Source organism: Pseudopodoces humilis, chromosome 6 (genome assembly GCF_049639895.1).
Source record: "Pseudopodoces humilis isolate 2021_Gansu_Grassland_sample_001 chromosome 6, ASM4963989v1, whole genome shotgun sequence".
NCBI classification, from domain to species: Eukaryota; Metazoa; Chordata; class Aves; order Passeriformes; family Paridae; genus Pseudopodoces; species Pseudopodoces humilis.
Genome location: NC_142205.1, coordinates 43,895,292 through 43,916,829, shown reverse-complemented (window position 1 = coordinate 43,916,829; position 21,538 = coordinate 43,895,292). Strand labels below are relative to the sequence as shown.

The window sequence follows — 21,538 nt, the reverse complement described above, 5'->3', positions numbered from 1 at the left end:
ATCTGCACGTGCACACACATCCTTCCACACTCCACCCTGAAATTATCTGCTCCGTCAGTGCTCTTGCAAATCCAGGGACATCTGCCCAAATGCCCCTTCCTGCACCCATGACAATATCACCCTCATCTCCCACCTCAGATCAGTTTGTCCCAGTCACATGCTGGACAAGAGAGGGAAAAATTAGGATGATAAGCCTGTCTCCAAGGACATACGCTTTGTGTCCTTGGTTATCCAATTTTAGTGTAAAAGCTGGATTGAATAGTGCAGAAGGCATTGGAGACACCAGGCTAGCTCATCCTGTGGTGGTGGCCAACATCTGCCCAAGAAGAACAAAGAAAACAACGTATTTTGGCATCAGGCCTCATGCAAAACTTTTCAGGATGTTTTGATGATCCAGCTTGAGTTCAAGTATTGTTGGTATGAGAATGTAATTTTCCATTAGTTTGTAATCAAATTCTCAGTTTGAGTTTTTTGTCTCTGACAGATTTCTCTGAAGGAAGAAACAATGTCTCTGGTATGTCACTGGCCACCCAGAGTCTGGTTTACTTCAGCACAAACAGGGTTTTGCTTTTCTTGTGTTCGAAGCGGGTTGGAATGGGAGACAATTAGCCTTCCACCCCTGTTGTATTAGGCAACAGGCTCTAATGCATTCCTGGAGTGGGATATATTACACCAATGGCAGCTGTGTTTCTCCCCCAGCTCATCTGATTTGACTTGGCTGGTGAAGGGTTGGCACGGCGCACAAAAGCCACAGGTGCAAAGATCGGGCTGACTCAGGCCAAGGGGAGAGCCCAGCGGGGGTCAGAGAGCAGAGTGTAAAGGAGAGGCAGCAGCGGGATGCAGGAGTGTCACCAGAACGTGCGTGGTAGGCTGGATTCCTCCCAGGCAGGCACACACAGCCAGGTGTTCCCCTGCCTTGCCCGGGTAAACAGTGACCGGGCAGGGGAAGTCAAGCTGCCCTCTAAGTGCTGCCCTCTGTGAAAAGCAGTGACGGGGCAGATGGGCTTGAATAACCATCGGGCCTCTAACCTTACACCCACCACGTCCAGGTCCATGTCGGGATAGCTGAATACCTTCAGGTCTTTGAAGCAGACTCACCTGGGACTGGCAGCATGTGTTTGCAGGAAATGCCCTGAGCACGGCTGCTGGCATTGTGGTTTGCGACACTGCTTCTGTTTGAAAGCAGTCCGAAACGGGACTTTGGGGTGAAATGATTGCATGTTTGGGTGGTGGTTGTGGGGAGACCCTCCTGGGACACTGCAGGGCTGTGCATTTACTCCTTAGGCTTTTAGCCGAAAATAGAGTTCCTCTGTGGGAGGAATTAAACCGAAGAGCTCCATCCACAGTCACATCACAAGCAGGGTGTTGTAGTGTTTTTAGGGCTCTGCGGCTAATGAGATGCCATCTTCTGACAGAGGAAGCGTGGCCGTGAAAGATACGCAGTCAGAAGGACCCAGAGGGACCCTGCAGAGCTGACAGCGGGCCCCGCCTAGTGCCCCCCGCCGCGGCAAGCGGTCCAAGCAAAACAGTAGCAAGGGGACAAAGGAAGAGGAATGTGCGCAGCGTGTGCTTGAGTGTGCGTGTGTGTGTGTCCGTCTGTGTGTGTGACTGTATGTGTCTGTATGTCTGTGTGTGCGTGTGTGTCTGTGTCTGTCTGTCTGTCTGTCTGTGTGTGTGTAGACTGGCGTGTGCTCCCGCAGCGTGTGGGACCCGGCGGGGTCCCGGTGGGGGTGACACGGCGCTGCCCGGCGGTGACAAAGGCGCGGCGCGGCCCGCCGCTCTCTCCCATTCACAGCCCGCGGCCGGCCGGCGGCGCGGACGGATTTTCTTTTTTTGTGAATGGAGGCGGTGACGTCGCCGCGCCCGCGCGCCGCCTCCCCTCCATTCATGCGGCCCCGGCGCGCGGTGAATGGGGCGGGGCGGGGCGGGGCGGGGGCGCGCGAGCGGCCGCCGCCGGGTAGGAAAGGCGGCGCGCGGCGCGCGCGGGGGTGCGCGAGCGGCGCGGGCGGCGGGCGCGGGGCCCGGCGGGCGCTCCCCCCCGCCATGGTGGCCACCGAGGGGCTGCGCGAGATGGAGGGCAGCGCGCTGCGGCGGCTCGTGGGCCGCGACGAGGCCGGGGCCGGCGGCGCCGCGCGGTGCCTGGTGCTGGGCTGCCGCCCCTTCCTGGCGCACAGCGCCGGGCACATCCGCGGGGCGCTCAACGTGCGCTGCAACACGATCGTGCGGCGGCGGGCCAAGGGCGCCGTGAGCCTGGAGCAGATCCTGCCGGCCGAGGGCGAGGTGCGGGCGCGGCTGCGGGCCGGGCTCTACGCCGCCGTCGTGGTGTACGACGAGCGCAGCCCACGCGCGGAGGCCCTGCGCGAGGACAGCACCGTGGCGCTCGTGGTGCGCGCGCTCCGTCGCGACACGGCGCGCGCCGACATCCGCCTCCTGGCAGGTACCGGCGGCGGGGAGCGGGCGGCGGGAATGGCGGGGGGGGAGAGAACCGGCCGCGGACAGCTGCCCCCGCCCGGGAACGGGGCACCGGCCTCGCCGCGCCCCCGGGCAGGGCGCTCCCTTCTCCCGCCCCCGGCTGTCCTGCCAGAAGTTGGGAGCGGCGGGGGCCGCGCTGCCCCGGAGCTCGGGTCCCTGGCGGTGGCAGCGCGGCCATCGGCCCCGGGCGTGGGTGCCCGGGCGGTCTGAGCCGGCTCAGGGGCACCGAGCGGGCCCCGTGGCCCTGCCTGGGACCTGAGAGAAGCGAGTGTGCGTGGGGAGATCGCTTTGTTCGAGTTCATCCCCAGCCCCGCGGTGCGGAGAAGGTATTCGGGCAGGGTCAAATAGCTGCTGTCACTGCCATGTCCCTTTGCAGCGGGCAGAGAAAACTCTCTGCTCCTTTTTGTCACTACAGCAGGGATCAGGGCTTCCCCCTTCTGCCGTGTGTTAAATGAGAAGCTGTTCGCATTTGGAGCTGCTGGTCCTGAGAATTGCCGTGAGATGATTTAGGGGCGGGGGATGCTCAGCTGGGGTTCCTGGATGAGCTCTGTGGGGCTTTTTCTTTTCTGTTTACAGCCTGAGAGTCAATTTATTCCTTGGCTTACTTACAGCAGGGGTGAGGATGTGTATGCAGAGTAGCAAATCCATTAAGAGGCTTGATAGATGGAGGAGCTAGCACTTCAGTTGTACTAGATACAGTAAAAGCAGCAGGAGCTGTTCCAAGGATGTGATACGATGTGCTGCTGCGGGAGTGCCTGCACAGCAAGGGCTCGCTCAGGAGCAAACTCCTTCACCAGGAGCCAGCGTGGTGCTGGAGCCACGCATGTGGCAGGAAATGCTGCTCTGCTTCAAGGGTGGCCTTTGTCAGCTGAGAGCTTCTGGTGCCTCTGTGGTTCTCGTGGGAGGTTGGTTGGAATGGGAGCCCTTTTAAGGAAGGGGTTCCGAGAGACTCGGTCTCAGCACTACAGTCTTCTTCTTGCCTACCACAGAGCTACTAAAATGATCTTGCTCTGATTCCATGAGAGCTACGCTAACCCAGAGCTGTGCATGCCCAAGTGCACATTTGTTGGGTGCAGGTCACAATGAAGATCCAGATGTGTTTTGTGCAGGTCTGGCAGCTGCCAGATTCCCTGTGAAACAACCTGGCTGGGTGTTGCTTGGCCATGGGCACCTGCTCTGCCTGGCTCCTGCACTGGACAGGGCCGGTGTGCACAGCCAGGAGCTGCTGGATCAATGAATCTGATGAGATTCATTAAAGAGAAACAGCTGAAAAGGTCTCCTTTTGTTTCCAAGAACCATTCTTTCCAAGCTGTTTCTGCCCATCACCCTGGGCAGCTTTTGCCTCTCATGGTGCTGTGACCACTGGAGTGCAATCCAGGGATTTTAGGACCAGATCTCTGGAACAAGTCTATCCAGGGCTCTTGGCTAGACTTTTTTTTTGGATGCTCTTTCACATCGAAGCAGTAGGACTGTGAAGGGTTGTCAGGCCAGGGAAATGCAGCCTCTGCAAACTGTCCTGGCTGCGTGGGAGGGACAATGCAAATGCAGTGATGCATCTGCACGGCTCTGCTTTAAGGTACTAGAGCCCTTCCTTTTGTAGGGGGAGGAAATCACAAAGGACACGGGGATGCTGGCACTGTCGGGCTCTAACTGCCTAGCAATTCCTGGGCTGCCTGAGACGCTTGCATCCATTGTTTTGAATATCCAGCCTTGTTCAGGGCAGTCTCAGAGCTAAGGATAAGAAAGATGTTTCCTGCTGTATGCTCTGGTAAGCCAAAATCTGCAGGCATAGGTCCTGCAGTTGGTTTGAGTCTTCAGGAACCATCCTGGGAGTCAGGGCATGATCTAGCTGAAGTCTTGTGGTGATAGTAAAATACTTGATTTTTACTGATTTTGAGCCTCAAAGTTAGACCCTACAAAGATGTCAGGGTTGTTGATTTGATTTCAGTGAGAGAAGGAAATCTCACCAGAGGTGTTTATTGGCAAGCCAACACTGCGGTTTCCCTGTTGTGGGAACTCAGCAGGGTTTGCTCTTGTTTCACCTGCCATGATGAAGCCCTGATGGCCCCTGTGCTTATCAGGTCAGAGAAACAAGCTTCTCCATGTGTCCTTGCATGTCAGCTTGCACCCGTGTCCTTGGGAGGCAGCTCTCTGTGCCTCTCTCTGAGGGCAGCTTGGCTGTGGGGCCATCTTGGCCATACCTGGCCAGCGCCAGGGCTTTCCTGGTCTGTTGTTTTGGGAGCTCTGAGCTGGAGGGTCAAGCTGGGAACGGGAGACCTGCCTATGTTTTGCAACAAAATGATGTGTCAAGGGAAGATGAGAACTGAACAGTCATTGGCCTCGGAGCAGCTTTTCCCATTTAGGTCTGAGTATGCTGGAAATAAATACTCTCTTCATTGTCTCAGAGAGCAACCTCGGCCTCGGTCTGGGGTTTTGGCCTGCAGAAAGCAGGGGACCGATCCCTGGACCAGAGACTTTGGGTGGCCAAGATCATTGCTCTTGGTGCTCTTACTCCAAGGGAATGGTGGGGCTGCAGGGATTCCCCCCTTGCTGCTGAGAGCCTGTCTGCTCCTCCTGGGGCAGGAGGCCACTCTCCATCGCTGTAGCATCATCTAGTGGCCATGGGCATCTCTGGCTGTGCTGTTCTGCCGGCCTGTGAATGCGGTCTGGGATAACACTTTGTGCCTCTCTTCTTGCAGGGGGCTATGAGCGCTTCTCCTCGGAGTACCCTGAATTCTGTGCAAAAACCAAGTCCCTGAGCAATGTGTCACCCCCCACCAGTGCTGAGCCCTTGGATTTGGGCTGTAGCTCCTGTGGGACCCCCTTTCATGACCAGGTATGTCTAAAAGCCCAGTGCTCAGCTATTTTAACTGCCCTTCCAGCATTGCAACCTGCTCCAATGGGAGTCTCTGCTCTCCCTCAGCTGGGGCTTGTGGAACCAGAGTCCTGCTTCCTTTCCTCTCATGGGAAAGCATGGTGGTCCTCCTAATCCCAGGGTGTTTGTGTGCACCAAAGAGTGGACAAGCCCAAATCCTGTTAACCCACACCTGCCTGTTTCTGAACAGGAGAAGGAGAGGAAGAGGAAAGGCTGAAATAGGTTTAGCACCTCAGGAAGGCAGCCTCTGCTCCCTCTTCTGAGGGCCCTGGATCAGGTGCCAGGTTGCTGCACAACTTGATGTTTCCATGCCATCTGGATATGTGTCCTGCCTGGCACTGTCCCCTGATCAACCCCATATCCGTTGTTTTTCTCTCTAACAGGGTGGGCCTGTGGAAATCCTTCCCTTCCTCTATCTTGGCAGCGCTTACCACGCAGCCCGGCGGGACATGCTTGATGCACTGGGCATCACAGCCCTGCTGAACGTCTCCTCAGACTGCCCCAACCACTTTGAGGGGCACTACCAGTACAAGTGTATCCCTGTGGAGGATAACCACAAAGCTGACATCAGCTCCTGGTTCATGGAGGCAATTGAGTACATTGGTGAGTGCCTGTGCAGAGATGTTGTCTGCATTGGTTGCCATGGTGGGAGGGAGGTCAGCCACCGCCTGCGGGTTTGGTGAGGGGTTGGGCCACGGTGGCACGGCCTGGGTCTCACGTCTCACCCCTGTTGCCCCCCAGACTCAGTGAAGGAGTGCTGTGGCCGGGTCCTGGTGCACTGCCAGGCTGGCATCTCCCGCTCAGCCACCATCTGCTTGGCATACCTGATGATGAAGAAGCGTGTCAAGCTGGAGGAGGCCTTTGAGTTTGTCAAGCAGCGCCGGAGCATCATCTCCCCAAACTTCAGCTTCATGGGGCAGCTGCTGCAGTTCGAGTCACAGGTGTTGGCCACTTCATATGCAGTGGAGGCCGTCAGCCCCTCGGGGACGCTGCGGGAGCGGGGCAAAGCCACTTCCACCCCCACCTCGCAGTTTGTCTTCAGCTTCCCAGTGTCTGTCGGTGTCCATGCCACCCCCAGCAGCCTCCCCTACCTGCACAGCCCCATCACCACGTCGCCCAGCTGTTAGCTCAGGGCCGAGGCCAGCCGGGCAGGTAGTGCCAGGCGTGCAGGGGGCGCGGAGCCCTGCGATGTTAAGCAATAGTGCCGGACACTGCCATTCACGCTGGACTCGACATCTTTTTCGTAGAGAAATTTCTTACCTCATCTTGGTTTGTTTGCTTTTTATTGTTATGTTTTGAAAGCACGAAGTTGTAAAAGCCACAAACCTTGACATTGTCCAGGCTCTTTGGGGGAGGAAAAAAATAGTGTACTGGGTTTCAAGTGCCTGGTCTTCATGTGTTTCCATCCCCATTTTACTGTCTTGTTTTTTTACACCTCTCCCTCTCCCCATGTTTCTGCCCCCAGCTCATCTAGGTTGACATGGGAGCATACCCTGTTTTTATTGTGCAGCAGCCTTCCCCCTTGCAGAGAGACCTGTGTGTGTGTGGTGGGTGCTGCTTACCTGAGCCAGGTATGCTTTGGACAAGCAGAGCTGCAGGCAGGGCCTTGGGGTGAGCAGGAGTGGTGGCACAAGGCTGCCTGCACTCAACCCCAGCCCTGCCAGTGGCTGGGGAGATGAGGCAGGACCTGGCAGGCACCTGCCAAGTCACCAGCTGAGCCTATTCCAATGGAGGAAAGCAATCTCTGTGGTTGGGAAGTAGTTTGGAGGGAGAGATGTAGCCTGAAATGCCTCTTTTCTTGCCTCTGTGGATCACTGGTTTCTACAAAACTTAGGTCCAATCTCCTGTGGCTTTAAGATGAGAAAGAAGGGCTGCTTTTGATTACTTTTTTCAGTTTCCTCTCCACGGGTCCCACTGCTGCTCTTCTTCCAAAAGACGATGTCCTGGGACATGGGTGGGCTATAATCACAGAGAGAGAGAGAGAAGCTGTGGGGTAGAGGACAGGCTGGCCCAGAGGTGTCATTCATCCAGCATTTTCAAGCTTCTCCCACCTCATGACCAGCCCTTTTCCTGTGCTGAGTCTTGTTCACCTGTGCAACATTTCTGCAGCTTTTGGTCCAAGCTTTGAAAATGCCTCATCTTCAACCCACCTGGAGCCTTATTTCCCACCCTACCTCTGCCCTTCCCTCCAGTCCAACACACAAGATGCCTGTGTGGCTGATGTACATATGTATGGTTTTGTTCTTTTTTTTTTTTCTAGAGATTAACTTTTTATTTATTGCCTGAGGGAGGGAGAAAACACTGTTTGAAGAAAATAAAAATAAAACTGTTTTCAACAGTTTGGCTGGAGCAAATTTGTCCTAAGACCAAGACAGAAGAGCAGGTTGTGCACACATTCCATTTTCACAGAGCAACTGTTAAAAATGTATTTATTGACTTTTAAACTATTACAAGTATTGCAGATCAGACATTTAGCCAAGCACATTAATAGATCAAACTCAGTTGTTACAGAGATGTTACCTAAAGTCCACCATGTAGGTAGGCTGAGAAACTGCCCATCGTCTTCAACTTTGAGAGAGAAGGTAAAAGAAGAAATAAATAAATGATATCCCAGCTCCAGGTAATTGGCAACCAAGAGAGGACACATACAGGGCCAGTTATGAAAACAAGTTACACAAAAAAAGGTCTAGAAATTCAACCCCCAGCTGCATTGCCATCTGGGTTGCCAGAGAAAGCAATTAGGAATGACAAAGCACAAGCTCATGGGACTGCAGCACAGAAAATCCCCATTTCAATTTCCAAAGCTGAAGCAAGTTCTGCAGATGTTAAGAAAGTGTCAAAATTATCTTGTAACAACAGAGATTCTAATAATCTACATTAGTAATTAATGGGACCAGCACTAAAATTTGCCACCAACAGGTTCAGCAAGACCGATACATCAAACCCAGTCAGATAATGTGACTTGACAGGCATATGTGGCAGTGTAATGGAAATGCATCTGCTTCCCATGTCCTCTACAGATTCCCAAGCTCATTCACCTTGCTTCAGAGATTTTAACACACATACCGTGTTCCCCAATCCCTTGGGTTTCACACTCTCTGTTCAGAGGTGGGAACACTGCCACCCCCCCTCTGCACATCTGTCCCGCCACTCTCAGAAAGACCAGGAGAACATGTCTGTGCCAAGCCACCACCTCTGATCACCAATGGATTCAAGTCTCTGGAGGCTCACAAGCCCCTTGCTACATGAGAACAGAATATGTGCTTTCCCAGGTCTTCCCTATGGGGGCTGCAGCATAGCTTACAATCCTGCACAAATATTCAGCTTAGCATAACTGAAGCATGCATTAGATGCACATCCTTTTAGATTTCTGAGCTAGACTTTCTGTGGCAAAGCAGCATGGAAACAGAGAAATACCACTGAAAATAAATTCACACATATCCTGACATTCAGTTTCTGAGAATGATTAGAAATTAGCAAAACTAATCTGTTTTGTGGCTGGACCCTTCCTTTTACCCACCTTGAAAAATCCTGTTCAGGACAATTTTGGTTAATAGTCCCATATGGAAATTGCAGGCAGTGCATGAACTGTGCAGAAACTGACGTCATTGCAGGGATGCAGGAGGCTTTTTTGAGATTTGCCACTGTCTTTAGTAGCTCTCACAGGCCACGCAGTGGCACAACATGTTTGCATCCCTCAGCACCTGACACATTCACAGGGAGCAGACACCTCCTCTAACCTACAACAAACAGTAGGAACAGCTGGTTTCCAGATCCAAGAACATGCCCTTCTCCAGGAGTTAGTCCCTCCCATATACCACATGCCTTTTCTGTGTCTGCTGCCCACCAAAGCCAACAGTGCAGAACATTTTGCAGGGTTTTCTCTTTGCTTCAGTGTAGAATTTTCTTTTGGGGTACTCCCATAACAAACAAGCAAAGTTTAAGTTTGCAGGCAAAATAAATTCCTGCTACATAATGCAGTGGGATTCAATTGCATCACACGCAAACCACTCAAAACAGGTTAGAAAATCAATAGTGACTGCAACATGGTGGAGCTAGTATAAGAGGTTTGTAACAGTCTCTGTGGAGCTGGGATCAAACACAACTGGTAGATAAAAATAAGAACGAGAACATAAAATATACCTTATTAAGGTACTGTACTGTCTGCTTTTAATCCTAACAAAAGTTTTGTTGACAGCAATCAGACTGCAGTGTCACTCAGCACCAGGCACCTAAGTCATCAGTCTCATGGAAACAGTTTCAGCAATGGAGAGCAGAACCCTCCCTCCTTTTGTCAGATGGTGACTTTTCGCCCCATTTTGCCTATTAAGGTCCTGTTGCAAAACTACAAAGAAGTTTCAAAATGCTGCCTCAAAGGGATGCTGACAAAAATCAACAGGCCTGAGAGACACATTGTCCCTTGTGCCAGCAGACACCAAGTTCTGTCCCTGGTCTCCCAAGCCTGTGAGGGCTTAGCCCACTGTTCTTATGTCAGCTCCTACTGTGCCCCCACTGGTGATCCAATACTGTAAATGAGCATCCCAGTATCAGGGGACTGCTCAGGAGGTCAAAGGCTTCATTTCTCAGGAGGCAGCAACTGCCTGGTTATGGGGTCATGGCATTTTTAAGGTCCCATTGTAGTTAACTCCCCCAGCTAAAGCAGCAGTGTCTGTACCGTTAACAGCCTGCCAAATGCAGCTCTACCACCACAACCACAACCCGGTTTTTCACAGGTAACTTTGATATTGATGGGCAGATCCTCACTTTGTTTTGAACTGTAAGAGGAGCTGTGACAGCATATGCTACTCCTGCACAGGTGTCTACAACACACAGATGCATCATCAGGCCTGGGTATTCCTCTGTGTCTGGCCACAAACGGATATGAGATCACATCATTACGAGACAAAAAACACTGCAAAATTATTTCCTCACACAGCACCTTTACTCTGCACAGAACATCAGAAACATTAACACTGGCAGTTCAAAGATACTGGAAAGTAGAATCACAGAATATGCTGAGTTGGAAGGGACCCATAAGGACCAATGATTCCAACTCCTGGCTCTGCACAGGACAGCCCCAAGATTCACACCAGATGCCTGAGAGCATTGTCCAAAGGCTTCTTGAACTCTGTCAGGCTGGTGCTGTGACCACTTCGCTGGGGAGCCTGTTCCAGTGCCCAACCACCCTCTGGGTGAAAATCCTTTCTCCTAATATCCAACCTAAACCTCCCCTGACTCAGCTTTATGCTGCTTCCTCCACTCTTGTTACCGGTCAGAGAGTGGAGATATTGGTACCAACCCTCCACTTCCTCTTGTGAGGATGTTGAAGACCCCAATGAGGTCTCCCCTCAGTCTCATCCAGGCTATTTTTATCCTCTAGACATTTCAGGCTGTAAAAGAAATCCAGACTAAGCCATTAGTTCAACCAGCACATAGGAAACAACAAGCAAGAACAGCATCCAGTGTGGGCTTGGTGGGGTTTTACATTTTAGATTTGTTCTTGTTTTTGAAAGATGTAAAGCTTTTAACTTTCACACCCACATTAACCATTTTTCTCACTTAAGCAGCACAGCTGTTTCACCATTTAAAACTATGTCTAACTGGGGATGGAGAACAGCACTCACTCTGGTCGCTGTATGAAACCCTAGTGCAGACAGGCACATCCCCCCACTCCATTATGAACTAAATGAAAAACAAACCCCAAACTTAAATGGTGAATACAAAGCTTCAAAGCCTAGTGGTGATCTTTGCAATCCTAACACTATGAAACAAGTAGCCAAAATACAAGCACCCAATTTTATCAATGAAACTTGTTTAAAAGGACAACTAGGCTAGAGCCTGGCTGGGACTTCAAAGCTACATATTTAATCAGGTCACAAAATTAAGCGAGAACCATATATCCACTGTCAGCTCAAGATAAGTAAAACTCAGAGTTCAAGTTCTGTTGGAGTATTGCTATTTCTAAGGTTTCCTTTAGAGATATTACAAACAGATGATGTTCAGGTAGCCATATTGCATCAAATGACTGATTTTACAGTGGGTGACATTTCTCGTGAGGATTACTTGCTTTAACATTAATCCTTAAAGTTAAAAATAAAAATTGTGTCTTAATGCTGAAAGTGAAACTCTCTTCAGGATTAAGTCTGTTTTATACAAACATGTTAGCAAAATCCCACTTATGGGGAGCACATATATTTTTATCAACTAAGAGCACACTATTCTGTTGCTTTCTTGCTTTAAGGGGGATAAAACCTGAATGCATGAACTGGATCATCAGATACTAAATAGTGCTGGTTGATAGGGAAATGTACAATGTGCTGTGTCCAAAGGAACATTTTTTTCCTCCAGTTGTTACATGGTCAACACTGAAGCACATCTCCTGGTATTGGTTGTTAGGAAAAAAATTAACAGGTCTTGATCTTCAACCTTCTCTGAAAACTGTAAAACACCACAAAAAAGAAATAGTTTCTACTTTTATTAAATCCATATCGACCATGAGGGGGGACTTTTGAAACTGTTTGATGCTGTGCTATGCAATGCTTAAAAATAACTTTCTCCTACCCAGCAAAATAAACCTGGGAATTTGGAAGAAGGGTATTAAGTGAATAAATCCTAACTTTGTTCTCTGGTATACCTGCAAACAAATCCACTTGCCAACCGATACTTTAACATTTTATTCTCATCAAAATGTAAAATCGATATTTAAAAAAATTATTACTTTTGTAAATCCCTTAAGCTCTTCAACTGTGATGTCACACGCAAAGATGTGACAGGCAACTGCTGTAATACACTCTCCCTTACCAGCCTGAAACCCATTTACTGGGTCTCATCTTACAGAGGGACATGAACCAGATACGCCCCCTCCTGTATGAAATCTTCTGACTTTTCACCTGCTTCTCCCAGCAAAACCATACACTGCTGTAACTGCAGAACATTTCACAAGCTGCATGCACATAACAGAAGCCTTATAAAATGTTCTTTTAGAGATGCCAGCAGAGGGCATGGACCGGTTTCATGATGTTTTTCTAAGCACAAGAGCTGGTTTTACCCTTGCAAACACTTCCCAGGGCTTCCCCCAGAAAACTCACACAGACAAGGCAGCAAACTGACATCACTTGTTTCCACTCTAAAGTTACACTCACTCATGTTATTGTTTGCTCAGAGGCGTGCAAAAAAACCCCTATATTGAAGAACTTGACCTAGCCCCTCCTCAGATGAAATTTATATTGCATTGTTAACGATTTTAGTCGACTTGACTTTGTGCAAAATATCTTCAAGAAGGTTCCGGCTCATCTTCAGAATACAAAAGGAGAATAAATAGGATCTCTTTGAAACAGGAAATGAATGGTGTATGCTGAAAAGAAAATGATGGGCTTAATGCAATTTATCTGCAAATAAAGTAACTAGAAAAGTAGTGTCTGAAATTTTAACATGTGAGATGGCACCAATAAAGATTTCCATTTGCACAATAATGTTCCCAAAGGTCTAGATCAAAACAATATTATTTTACACACGGTAACTGCAGAGACTAGGAGCCTGAGATATGTTATTAAAAGGCAGTCCCTTGTAAACTTTCCTCAAGAGGAACAGTAGCAGTTGAGTATGCAAGAGTTACTCATATCATATTCATCAAGACAGCAATACTTTATAAAAGACATAGAGCTTATTTCCAGGTTGTTAAGAATTTTATGTGATACTGATTTTCAGAAACACGTATCCATCCAGTCCAGGATTGAAGTCACATCCTTCTCCACTGCTCTGAAGCTACTAGGTCTTTTGTTCTGCTGCTGTTGCTGTCTGTGATGGAGCTTCTGGTTTCACAATCTGGTATGTAATGAGATATTCTGGGTATGCCTGAAAGTAAAATAAGAAAAAAAAAAATATGCTAGTTTATGCAAAGGTAACTCAGCAAGTTGCAGTTTTTGCATTTCATTAAACAGTGACCAGGAAGGACAGCACAAGAATCAGCTGTATGTTCATAGCATGCAAAAAAAAGTGGATTTCAAACTAGCCAGCACTGTGTGGAACTGCTGGATGTACTTAACACTTTGGTTAATACACAGATAGAAAGAAAGATGTTTCTTCTTCCACACAGTCACTGCCAGAAATTGTGTGCAACAGGAATTCAGAGTTACTCTTCTTGTTAGCTAATCCTAAATCCTGACAAATCGGTCAGTGCCTGTTAAATTACTCAAAAATCTCGGATGACTGATAAAGTCTGACCTCAAAAGGGTCAATAACTTGCAATGTATCCTGCAAATGCCTTTACTGGCAGTAAAATACTTGGCCCACCCAAAGCACATGATCCGTCAGTCATCTGTCCATCTGTCCAGTGTTTCCTGGAGACAGCTGGTAGCCAGTTCAGTCCCAAAACAAAGCTAAAGTTGATGGAGGGCAGGGCCCCATTCAGAGGAACCTTGACAGATGAGAGGAGAGTGGGCCTACAGAAGGCTCACGTAATCCAGCAAGGGCAAAGACACCTGAGATTAATTCTTTGTAACACTGCAGGATGAGAAGCCACTCAGCTGAAAAAGTGATGGGGTCCTTGGGTGACAGCAAGCTAAAGCAGAATCAATAGTGTGTTCTGGCAGCAATAAAGGCTACGAGCATCCTGGGGTAAATCACCAGGTGTAGCAGCAACTGCTGTTTATTCAGTACTCACGTGACCACATCTAGAAAACCACACACAACTTTTAGGTTCTCCAATACAAGAAAGATGCCAGCAAGCTGGAGCCAAGTTCAGCAAAGGACCAATAAGATAGTCAGGGGAGAGAGCACAGGATGAAGATGCTGAGAGAGATGGGCTAGTTTGGTTCAGAAAAGAGAAGGCTTTGTGGGACCATCATTTTAACTCTCTCATAGAAGGTCACCTGACTGGTCAGGCATAATTTGTGCTTACTGAAGCTGTGCTGGCTGTCTTGAATCACCTCCTGGTCTTGCATGTGCCTTTCATGAACATCTGTTCCATGAGCTTCCCAGGCACAGAGGTGAAGCTCACCTATCTGTAGCTCCCTTGTGGCTACTTTTCTCCCCTTTTAAAAAATATGAGTGAATATGAGTCTCCCTTTTTCCATACACTGGCATCCTCACCTGACTGCCATGACTTTTCAAATGTCACAGAACCACAGAATATTCTGAGTTGGAAGGGACCTGTAAGGATCATCAAATCCAACTCCTGAATGACCCATACAGGGATCAAACCCATGATCTTGGTATTATTAGCAGCATGCTCCAACCAACCAAGATAATCTCAGGGTATGATGAAGAGTGGCTTGGCAACACCATCATCCCTCAAGACGTGGAATGTTTGTCATCAGGCCCCACAAATCTGTGGTTATTCAGTTTCATCAGGTGATCTGGGAGCCACCCATGGTAGTAAGGAAAGCATTTTTCTAGAGTCAAGGTCAAGCTGAGTTATTCAGATTAAAAATCAACTTTTGAAGACTCCTTTGCTACTCCAGCTGTTATTTAAGAGTAGTCTCTGTTACTGCTGGGAATCTACAGGTAAAAAGTCCAGAATCCTCAAGATGTACTAGAACCCCAGAAATGCATGTGTCCTTGCTACTGCAGTAATGCTGGTAAAATGCAATGGGAGAAAGACAGTATACTGAGAGAAGCTACAGTTCTCAACAGACTGCATCAGTGCTGCACAGGGGAAATTAAGCAATTCTGCATGGTATAAATCAGAGCAGATCAGTGGACAGGAGTACCATTTGCTGCCTAGGTGCAGTTCACTGTTTATTTCCCCATTTAAATGAAAAAACCCCAACAACCTGATCAGCAGCATTATCACAGAACACTTGGTCTGGAAACCAGCCACACCCCATCTCCAGCTCCAAGCTCTGTCCTTCTATAAAGCCAGTCCCTGCTAACCCACCTACCTGTTCTCCTCTGTAGATAACATACTCAGCGTAAGCGAGTCCGTTCACACTTGGCCTGCCGATAACAGAATGGTGCCCGGGAGGGGCATGAGCCATTTTCATTGTGCTGAACTGAAGAAAGGATTTTCCAAGGGTCACTCTACAGAAGAGCATTTGTCTAGAATGAAAGAAGAGAGTATAATTTTAAATATCTTACTAGGAGTTGTATGCTTCCAGAATGATTTCAGTCTTTTGAATTTATTTCATTGCAATTAATTTCTCAAGGCATTTTAGAGAAACACTTTTAGAAACCAGTTCTAAGACTATATAAAACCTGTCACAAAAAATCTTTCATGACACACAGAAGGGAAAACACACAGTTTGTTTAGCCCTCACATGGAAGCCTGTTCTAGTTCATTTTATATAAAGCTATTGAAAGAAGCTGAAACTGTTTTCCTATCAGCAGGGAATGGACAGGTATCAAAGTGTGAGAAACACACTGATCTACTCCAGGACAAAGCAAAGCTGTGATTAAGTCTTGTTCCAAAATTATCTACCTCCAAAATTATCTGATCCACAGTACAACACTGTACTGCTGACCACCGCTTTGCACTGCAGTTTTGTCCTGAGAGTGCCTGGAGTTTAATTGCTATTTTCCACTGACTCTTCATTTTCAAACTTGCTGTTTCAAGCCTCTTTCCTGAGCCATAGCTCACTTTGATTTATACTCACTGCATGCTTAGATGTAATTTTTGACCTTCCTGTGGGACTTGCTGCATTTATATTCGTTTTTGTTCAGCCTTAACAAATGGAAAACTGCCTTTTTCCTGCCCTGAACTAGCTCAAGTGGCCATTCTTTGCCCGCAGGTCATCCTGTGTCAGGATCATAAAAACCAGGACAGCCAGAATTATGTGTGGGGAACTCTGCTGGACTCCTACCTGTGGCAGATGTAACAGGACCTGTCTTTGTGTGTGGGACAGCCGGTTCCTCCCCCTATTCCGTAGACATATTGGTTGCTTTTTGAGGAGTTCTCAGCGAAGTAAATTCCAGCTCCAAACATCCCTCCAATGTATGCATGCCTTTCATCAAATCCTTTGTGAATGATAGCATTAATAAAAGGAGACCCTAGAACAGTGACACAAAAAGACATGTACTTGTTAAGTTGTGTAGTAATACAAGACTCAATGTCAAGAGGAGTTTATCTGCCTCAAATAGACCATTAAATACCAGAAAGTGTGCTCAGTCAGCTGGAAGGGGGCGATACCCAGCAGGATGCAGTGATGTATGGGATTTATCATTATGTACCAAAATCCCACGTGTGACTCATTTCTTACTCATTTCTCAGATCTCATTAAATGGCTTTCCCCCCACTCACATTTCAGTGCAATTTATCTTGTCAATGCACACTTTCTCCAGGAGTCAGCACTGCTTAAGGTGAGGCAAAGTGTCAGGACAATCATACCCAAAACCAATTTCCTATACAGATTCATAGAGGAATCTAGGGCAAAAGGACCTTCAGGCAATTGTCATTTGCAGGCATTTCTAGAGAAATCTTGCTGAAACTCATGGTTGGTTTTGATTCCTTTCCCTGATGCTTGCCTGAAGCACCAGGGTAAAACGCTTTTATTGTGTGCTGCTCCCCTCATTTAGAAGACACCATGTCTTTCTCACAGCAACATAACACCATCCCAGCAGCTTTACTGGAAATTACTAAGATATGGCTTAGCAGAAAACCTTCCTCTTTCTTAAAAAAATGAAACATGATAAAAGAATTTCTTATCTAGTGCAGTTTTTTATATTGCAGTAACCACACAGAGTAACTCTACCACCCCCACACCCCCAATGCACCCCCTACATTTCTAGAAACACAATTACTTGCACAGGATGGTGATAGAGCAACAACAACATTGCCTGTGGATCCTTGCAAGGTTTGGAGTTTCTTTGTTAAATACCAATACACACACACTACTTCCTTACCGTGAAACAACATGCGCTCGTTGTGATGATTATGATTCTCCTCCGAGACCTCCTTCTGTCTGTGACAGAATCTCTCCCGCAACTTCTTGTTCACTACCTTTTGAATCTGCAGTAGAGCAACAGATCCAACCATGCTGTTACCATAACATTTCAATCTCTAACACGTATTTGAATTGCAATTGAAATGAAACATAGTTTCACGGAGTTCACATTAATTTGACAGGGAAACTGACAGCAAAACACGTGCATGCTATGAAGAAACCCCATGGTTGTTCCACATGCAAGGCTGAAGTCTCTCAAACAACTCTGTAGCACACACCTACAAATGGTTAAAACTACTGTGAAACTGCGGCCTAAGTTCTCAGCTTTAAGGACAATTTTCAGTCTTCTTCTCACAGAGCCTGCAATACCACAAAGAACTACAAACTGCCTGAAACTCCTTCCCTCTCTGCTTTGAGCTCTGTTGACTGATCTCATTCAGCTCTTTGAAACTTGCTGTCTAGTTTAGGTTTATTTTTTATGGAAAGAACCCACTCCTGGTGCTTTTCATAAAAAATAATGAGATGTGCTGTTTAATCTATCTATATAATTTCAGTCAAATGCTCTAATACCGCTGTGGTTTCTGTAAAGGACTTCACCTTTGGTTGGGAGTAGGATGGAAGCAGAGTTTACTTCAGGATGCATGATCTATTGGATCAAGTTGCAAAGGCTTACTTCTCAGAAATTTGCTGGAGCTCAGAAACCAAGTTCTGTTCTGACTCCCTCTATTTCCTTTTCCCCAGAAAAAGAAACCAGAAAGTGTACTTTCCCTCAGAAAGACAACACTATCTTCTGGAATACCATGGCTTGGAAAACGCATTTTTCTAGTTGGCAAGGGCAAAGGAGGTGGTGTCAAGCTGGAAACTTGCACAGGGAGACAGAAGCTTCCTATTGGAAGTTATGATCATCCCCTCCACACACACCCGCCAAATCTCTTTTAAAATAGCAAGAAAAGACTACAATGAGAAAAAAAATAATAAAAATCTGTGTTGCAAGGGTTAAACACAGAAGTTATAGGTCTCTCAAATTCAGTCAGGTTCTTCACCACCTCTGTCTTCAACATCAGTTCTTCAGACTCCTTTAGGAACCCAAGTGGACACTTCTCCCTCTTTCCCTGTGCAGAGCATGCATTCATTTTAGCACTTGCGTTAACTCTGTTCCTGAATATCAACAAAGAATTTTAAATATAAAAGGGCAAACCATAAAACTGATTCTGCCTGCTGGTCTAAGTACCAACACACTTTACTGCATAAAACTGAAATGTTTTTAAACTTACTCTGATGACATTGTATCTGCTGAAGATCCCACCAGCATTTCCACCATCCCGATGCTCCCGGATTGTACTTTGCATCTACATAAAAAAACAAAACCGAATGTTCAGCACATAAACCTTCCTAGCAAGGCACAGTATCCATGCAATGTCTCAGGATATCACTAGCAACAACATCTTGATGGAAAATGAATTAAAAGGTGTAAAAAAAAATTTAAAAATCTCAATTTTAAATTGAGGTATACCCTAATTTCTCAAGCACCCAACACATTATGCTGTTCCACAACAGGTAAGCTAGATGATGCAATTACGCAATCTTGTAATAAAAATCAGCATAAGAAAAAGGAGAATAATGGTACTTGTTATCAAAATGATATACAACTAGGAAACCTTCTTTAAATTAGAAAAAACAATCTTTGAAAATTAATATACAAAAAGATCACTTCTTAGTAATAACGAACGTGATTTTAGTGAGTTTTGTTTGCATTTCTTAGTATTTGGGAAACACCTGCATTGTAAATTCTCCTATGTCATTGGCAGAGCATTTCTGATTCCCTCAGAAATAGTTTCATTGTGTCTTTTAGAGAAGTATTTATAGGTACAGAAATAATATTTTGTAACAGTTAAAAAAATACTCCAATCTAGTATGGCAGACAAGTGAACCTTTCTTTCAGAAAAGTTTATGAAAAATATCTGCACAAACTCCAGTTTATGAAGTTACTAATAAAAAAATATGCCCATTTAAGCTAGCAGCAATTCTGATTATCTAGACTTTTATTTAAAAGACTCTAAACACTTCTGTGCTATAGTTTAGGAACATGACACAAATAGCAAATGCATGGTAAAATGAAGTTTCTACCAAAGACGACTCTTCAGGAAGTCTCTTTTCTGTTATGATTTTTTGCTTTCAAAATGGTATGTGCCTGTAGTTTACTTAAAGAAAAGAGCATGTGTGTGTGGGGGAGGCAAAATTACAGTCAATTCTCAATTATCCAAGGGCTGTTTATCTGGGTTACAGATTAACTAAGCCACTGAGACAAGAGAAAACAAGCTGTTTCACAGAAAATGCCTAGAGAATTGAAAGGTCTTGATGCCTTGGTTTCACACAAAGCTTTTAATTTTCACAGGTTCACCTATCTACAGAAAGCTGTGCACACCCTCCCTGTGAGACAATATCCAAGACAAGATCCAAAATACAACAGCAAAAGAAACTGGGATAACATTAAGTGAGCAGAGACCACTTACTAAAGAAATTGGCAGGACATAGCAAAATCATTTCTATCATTGTTCTACATGAAAGGACAAATACAAGGACTTCACAACAGATCTATGCAATTCATACACCAAAGCTTATTTTAGTACTTTCAACATGTATTGCACACTTAAGCTCTGACAGGTTATCAGCAGAAACTAAAATATACAGCCCCTGAAGCATTAAGAAAGGGACTTGGATTACCTCCTCTTCTACGGACTGATACTCCTTATCGTCAGGAGCAAGGTCAAGGAGAATGGTCCCCTGACTCACACAGTGGAAAGTCAAATAAGGATTGGTACCTGCAAAGAGAAGAAATGAAAAGGAGCAAAAATCAACAGGAAAAACCAATACCGGTTCTATTTGTATCCATCATTATCACTGCTCCTCTTAAACAACCCTGATACAGCAGGAAATGCAAAATAAACACAAGGCATAAGCACAACCTCAAAAAAATGAAAGTGCTTTTGTTAGCAGCAGAGGCTTTGAAAGAGAGAAGAAAAATGCATGTGGGACATAATTGCCCTTTATTGCTTCCTCTTTCCATAGAAACATCTCAGAAGCGTGGGGTAGCTAAAACCCTATCAGGCCTGTCCTTTAGGATATAACTGGCCTGTGGGCAGATATGTAGGGCAAATCAATCCAAAAGCTCCTCCCTGGTTAAAATAGGGTCCTGAGAAATGGGCACAACTTCGAAAGCTGCCTCAGGGGTATCCATTCCCTGAAAAGGCAAGTGACCACTTGGTCTTGTATCTCCTTAGTATATTCTTTAGCTATCACAACCCACGGCAGCAAATACCCTTTCCTGACATTCAGATTCTTTCAAGTCCTGGTGACAATGCCTACATTTAGAGAAAGTGACTTATGGGAACCTGTTGTGTGCTATACTTAGATTAGCCAGTAAAAGTCTCATATTTACCTTGCTGACCTCCTAGAAGTCTCTCCACACCCTTTATTAATTTGTGGCGGTGTCCATACGCATTGATCCCAATTTCTTTAAGCTCCTCATGCCCCATGTCAGCCAACACATCCAGGGTTATCTGGAAAGGTGAAAGATCACAAAAATCACTTGCCAAACCTGGCCTGACTTTCAAAGCTGTAGACCTATCACTTTAGAAAATGGAAAGTATTCATGGTGCAGCCAAGAGAATAAAGATAGATAATATTTTGCTTCACTTCTACTTGCTGCCACCTTCTGGCAAACCTCTCCCTGTCACAGGACCATACCCAACTGCTACAGCCTGAAGTTGTGCAAAACTTTTACTTCTCTCACATCAGTTAACCAGTTAAAAATGATCTCACAAACATTTTTACTTAGGAAGAAGGGGGGTGCATTGAAATGCTGGCACTAATATGGGAGTGCTTTTGAAGAATTCAATATTTCACAGCATTGTACAATTCATTATTTTCACTACACAAGCAGAAATTAATATTCTAAAAGCTTACTAATAATAAGCCAAGGTGAAAAAGTGCTTGGAAAAATCAGCTTAAAAGAATAAGCTTAAAGAAGATGAGCTTGTTTTTTCTACAGAGAAACTTACAAGAGGTAGGTGATTCTAAAATGATGAATATATTGAATCCGATTTGCATTGTTAAATCTTATTAGCAGGAGAAGATCTCTAAAGGTTAGGAGTTAAGGAAGCAAAATTAGAACAAGACCAGCTAGGCAAAGGAAGGTGTGAAAAATAAAAAGAAAATTTGAGAAGTGTATGAGTTGGTTTGAGGTTGGTTTCCTTCTGAATACAAACAGTTCCAAATTAAAGAGAAGACCTTATGCTTCATACATCAGAAG

At 46.2% G+C, this 21,538-nt stretch overlaps 2 protein-coding genes across 2 annotated transcripts in view; one reads left to right on the top strand and one right to left on the bottom strand.

The window, feature by feature from the left end:
• The first annotated feature begins 2,043 nt into the window (after positions 1–2,043).
• Positions 2,044–7,685, top strand: DUSP4 (dual specificity phosphatase 4). The gene is made up of 4 exons (XM_005517544.3): positions 2,044–2,437; positions 5,172–5,308; positions 5,731–5,950; positions 6,089–7,685. The coding sequence occupies exons 1-4, from the start codon at positions 2,044–2,046 to the stop codon at positions 6,472–6,474; spliced, it is 1,137 nt and encodes a 378-aa protein (XP_005517601.2). The 3' UTR covers positions 6,475–7,685.
• Positions 7,686–7,759: 74 nt separating this feature from the next.
• The window catches only part of TNKS (tankyrase), a 128,977-nt gene continuing 115,198 nt past the window's right edge, over positions 7,760–21,538 (bottom strand). The window contains exons 21-27 of the mRNA XM_005517545.3: positions 20,666–20,786; positions 19,951–20,048; positions 18,501–18,575; positions 17,186–17,291; positions 16,147–16,333; positions 15,229–15,385; positions 7,760–13,201 (exon numbers count right to left, since the gene is read on the bottom strand). Of these exons, the coding sequence (XP_005517602.2) occupies positions 13,115–13,201; positions 15,229–15,385; positions 16,147–16,333; positions 17,186–17,291; positions 18,501–18,575; positions 19,951–20,048; positions 20,666–20,786 (831 nt within the window). The 3' untranslated portion in view covers positions 7,760–13,114. The remainder of the gene's footprint in view (positions 13,202–15,228; positions 15,386–16,146; positions 16,334–17,185; positions 17,292–18,500; positions 18,576–19,950; positions 20,049–20,665; positions 20,787–21,538) is intronic.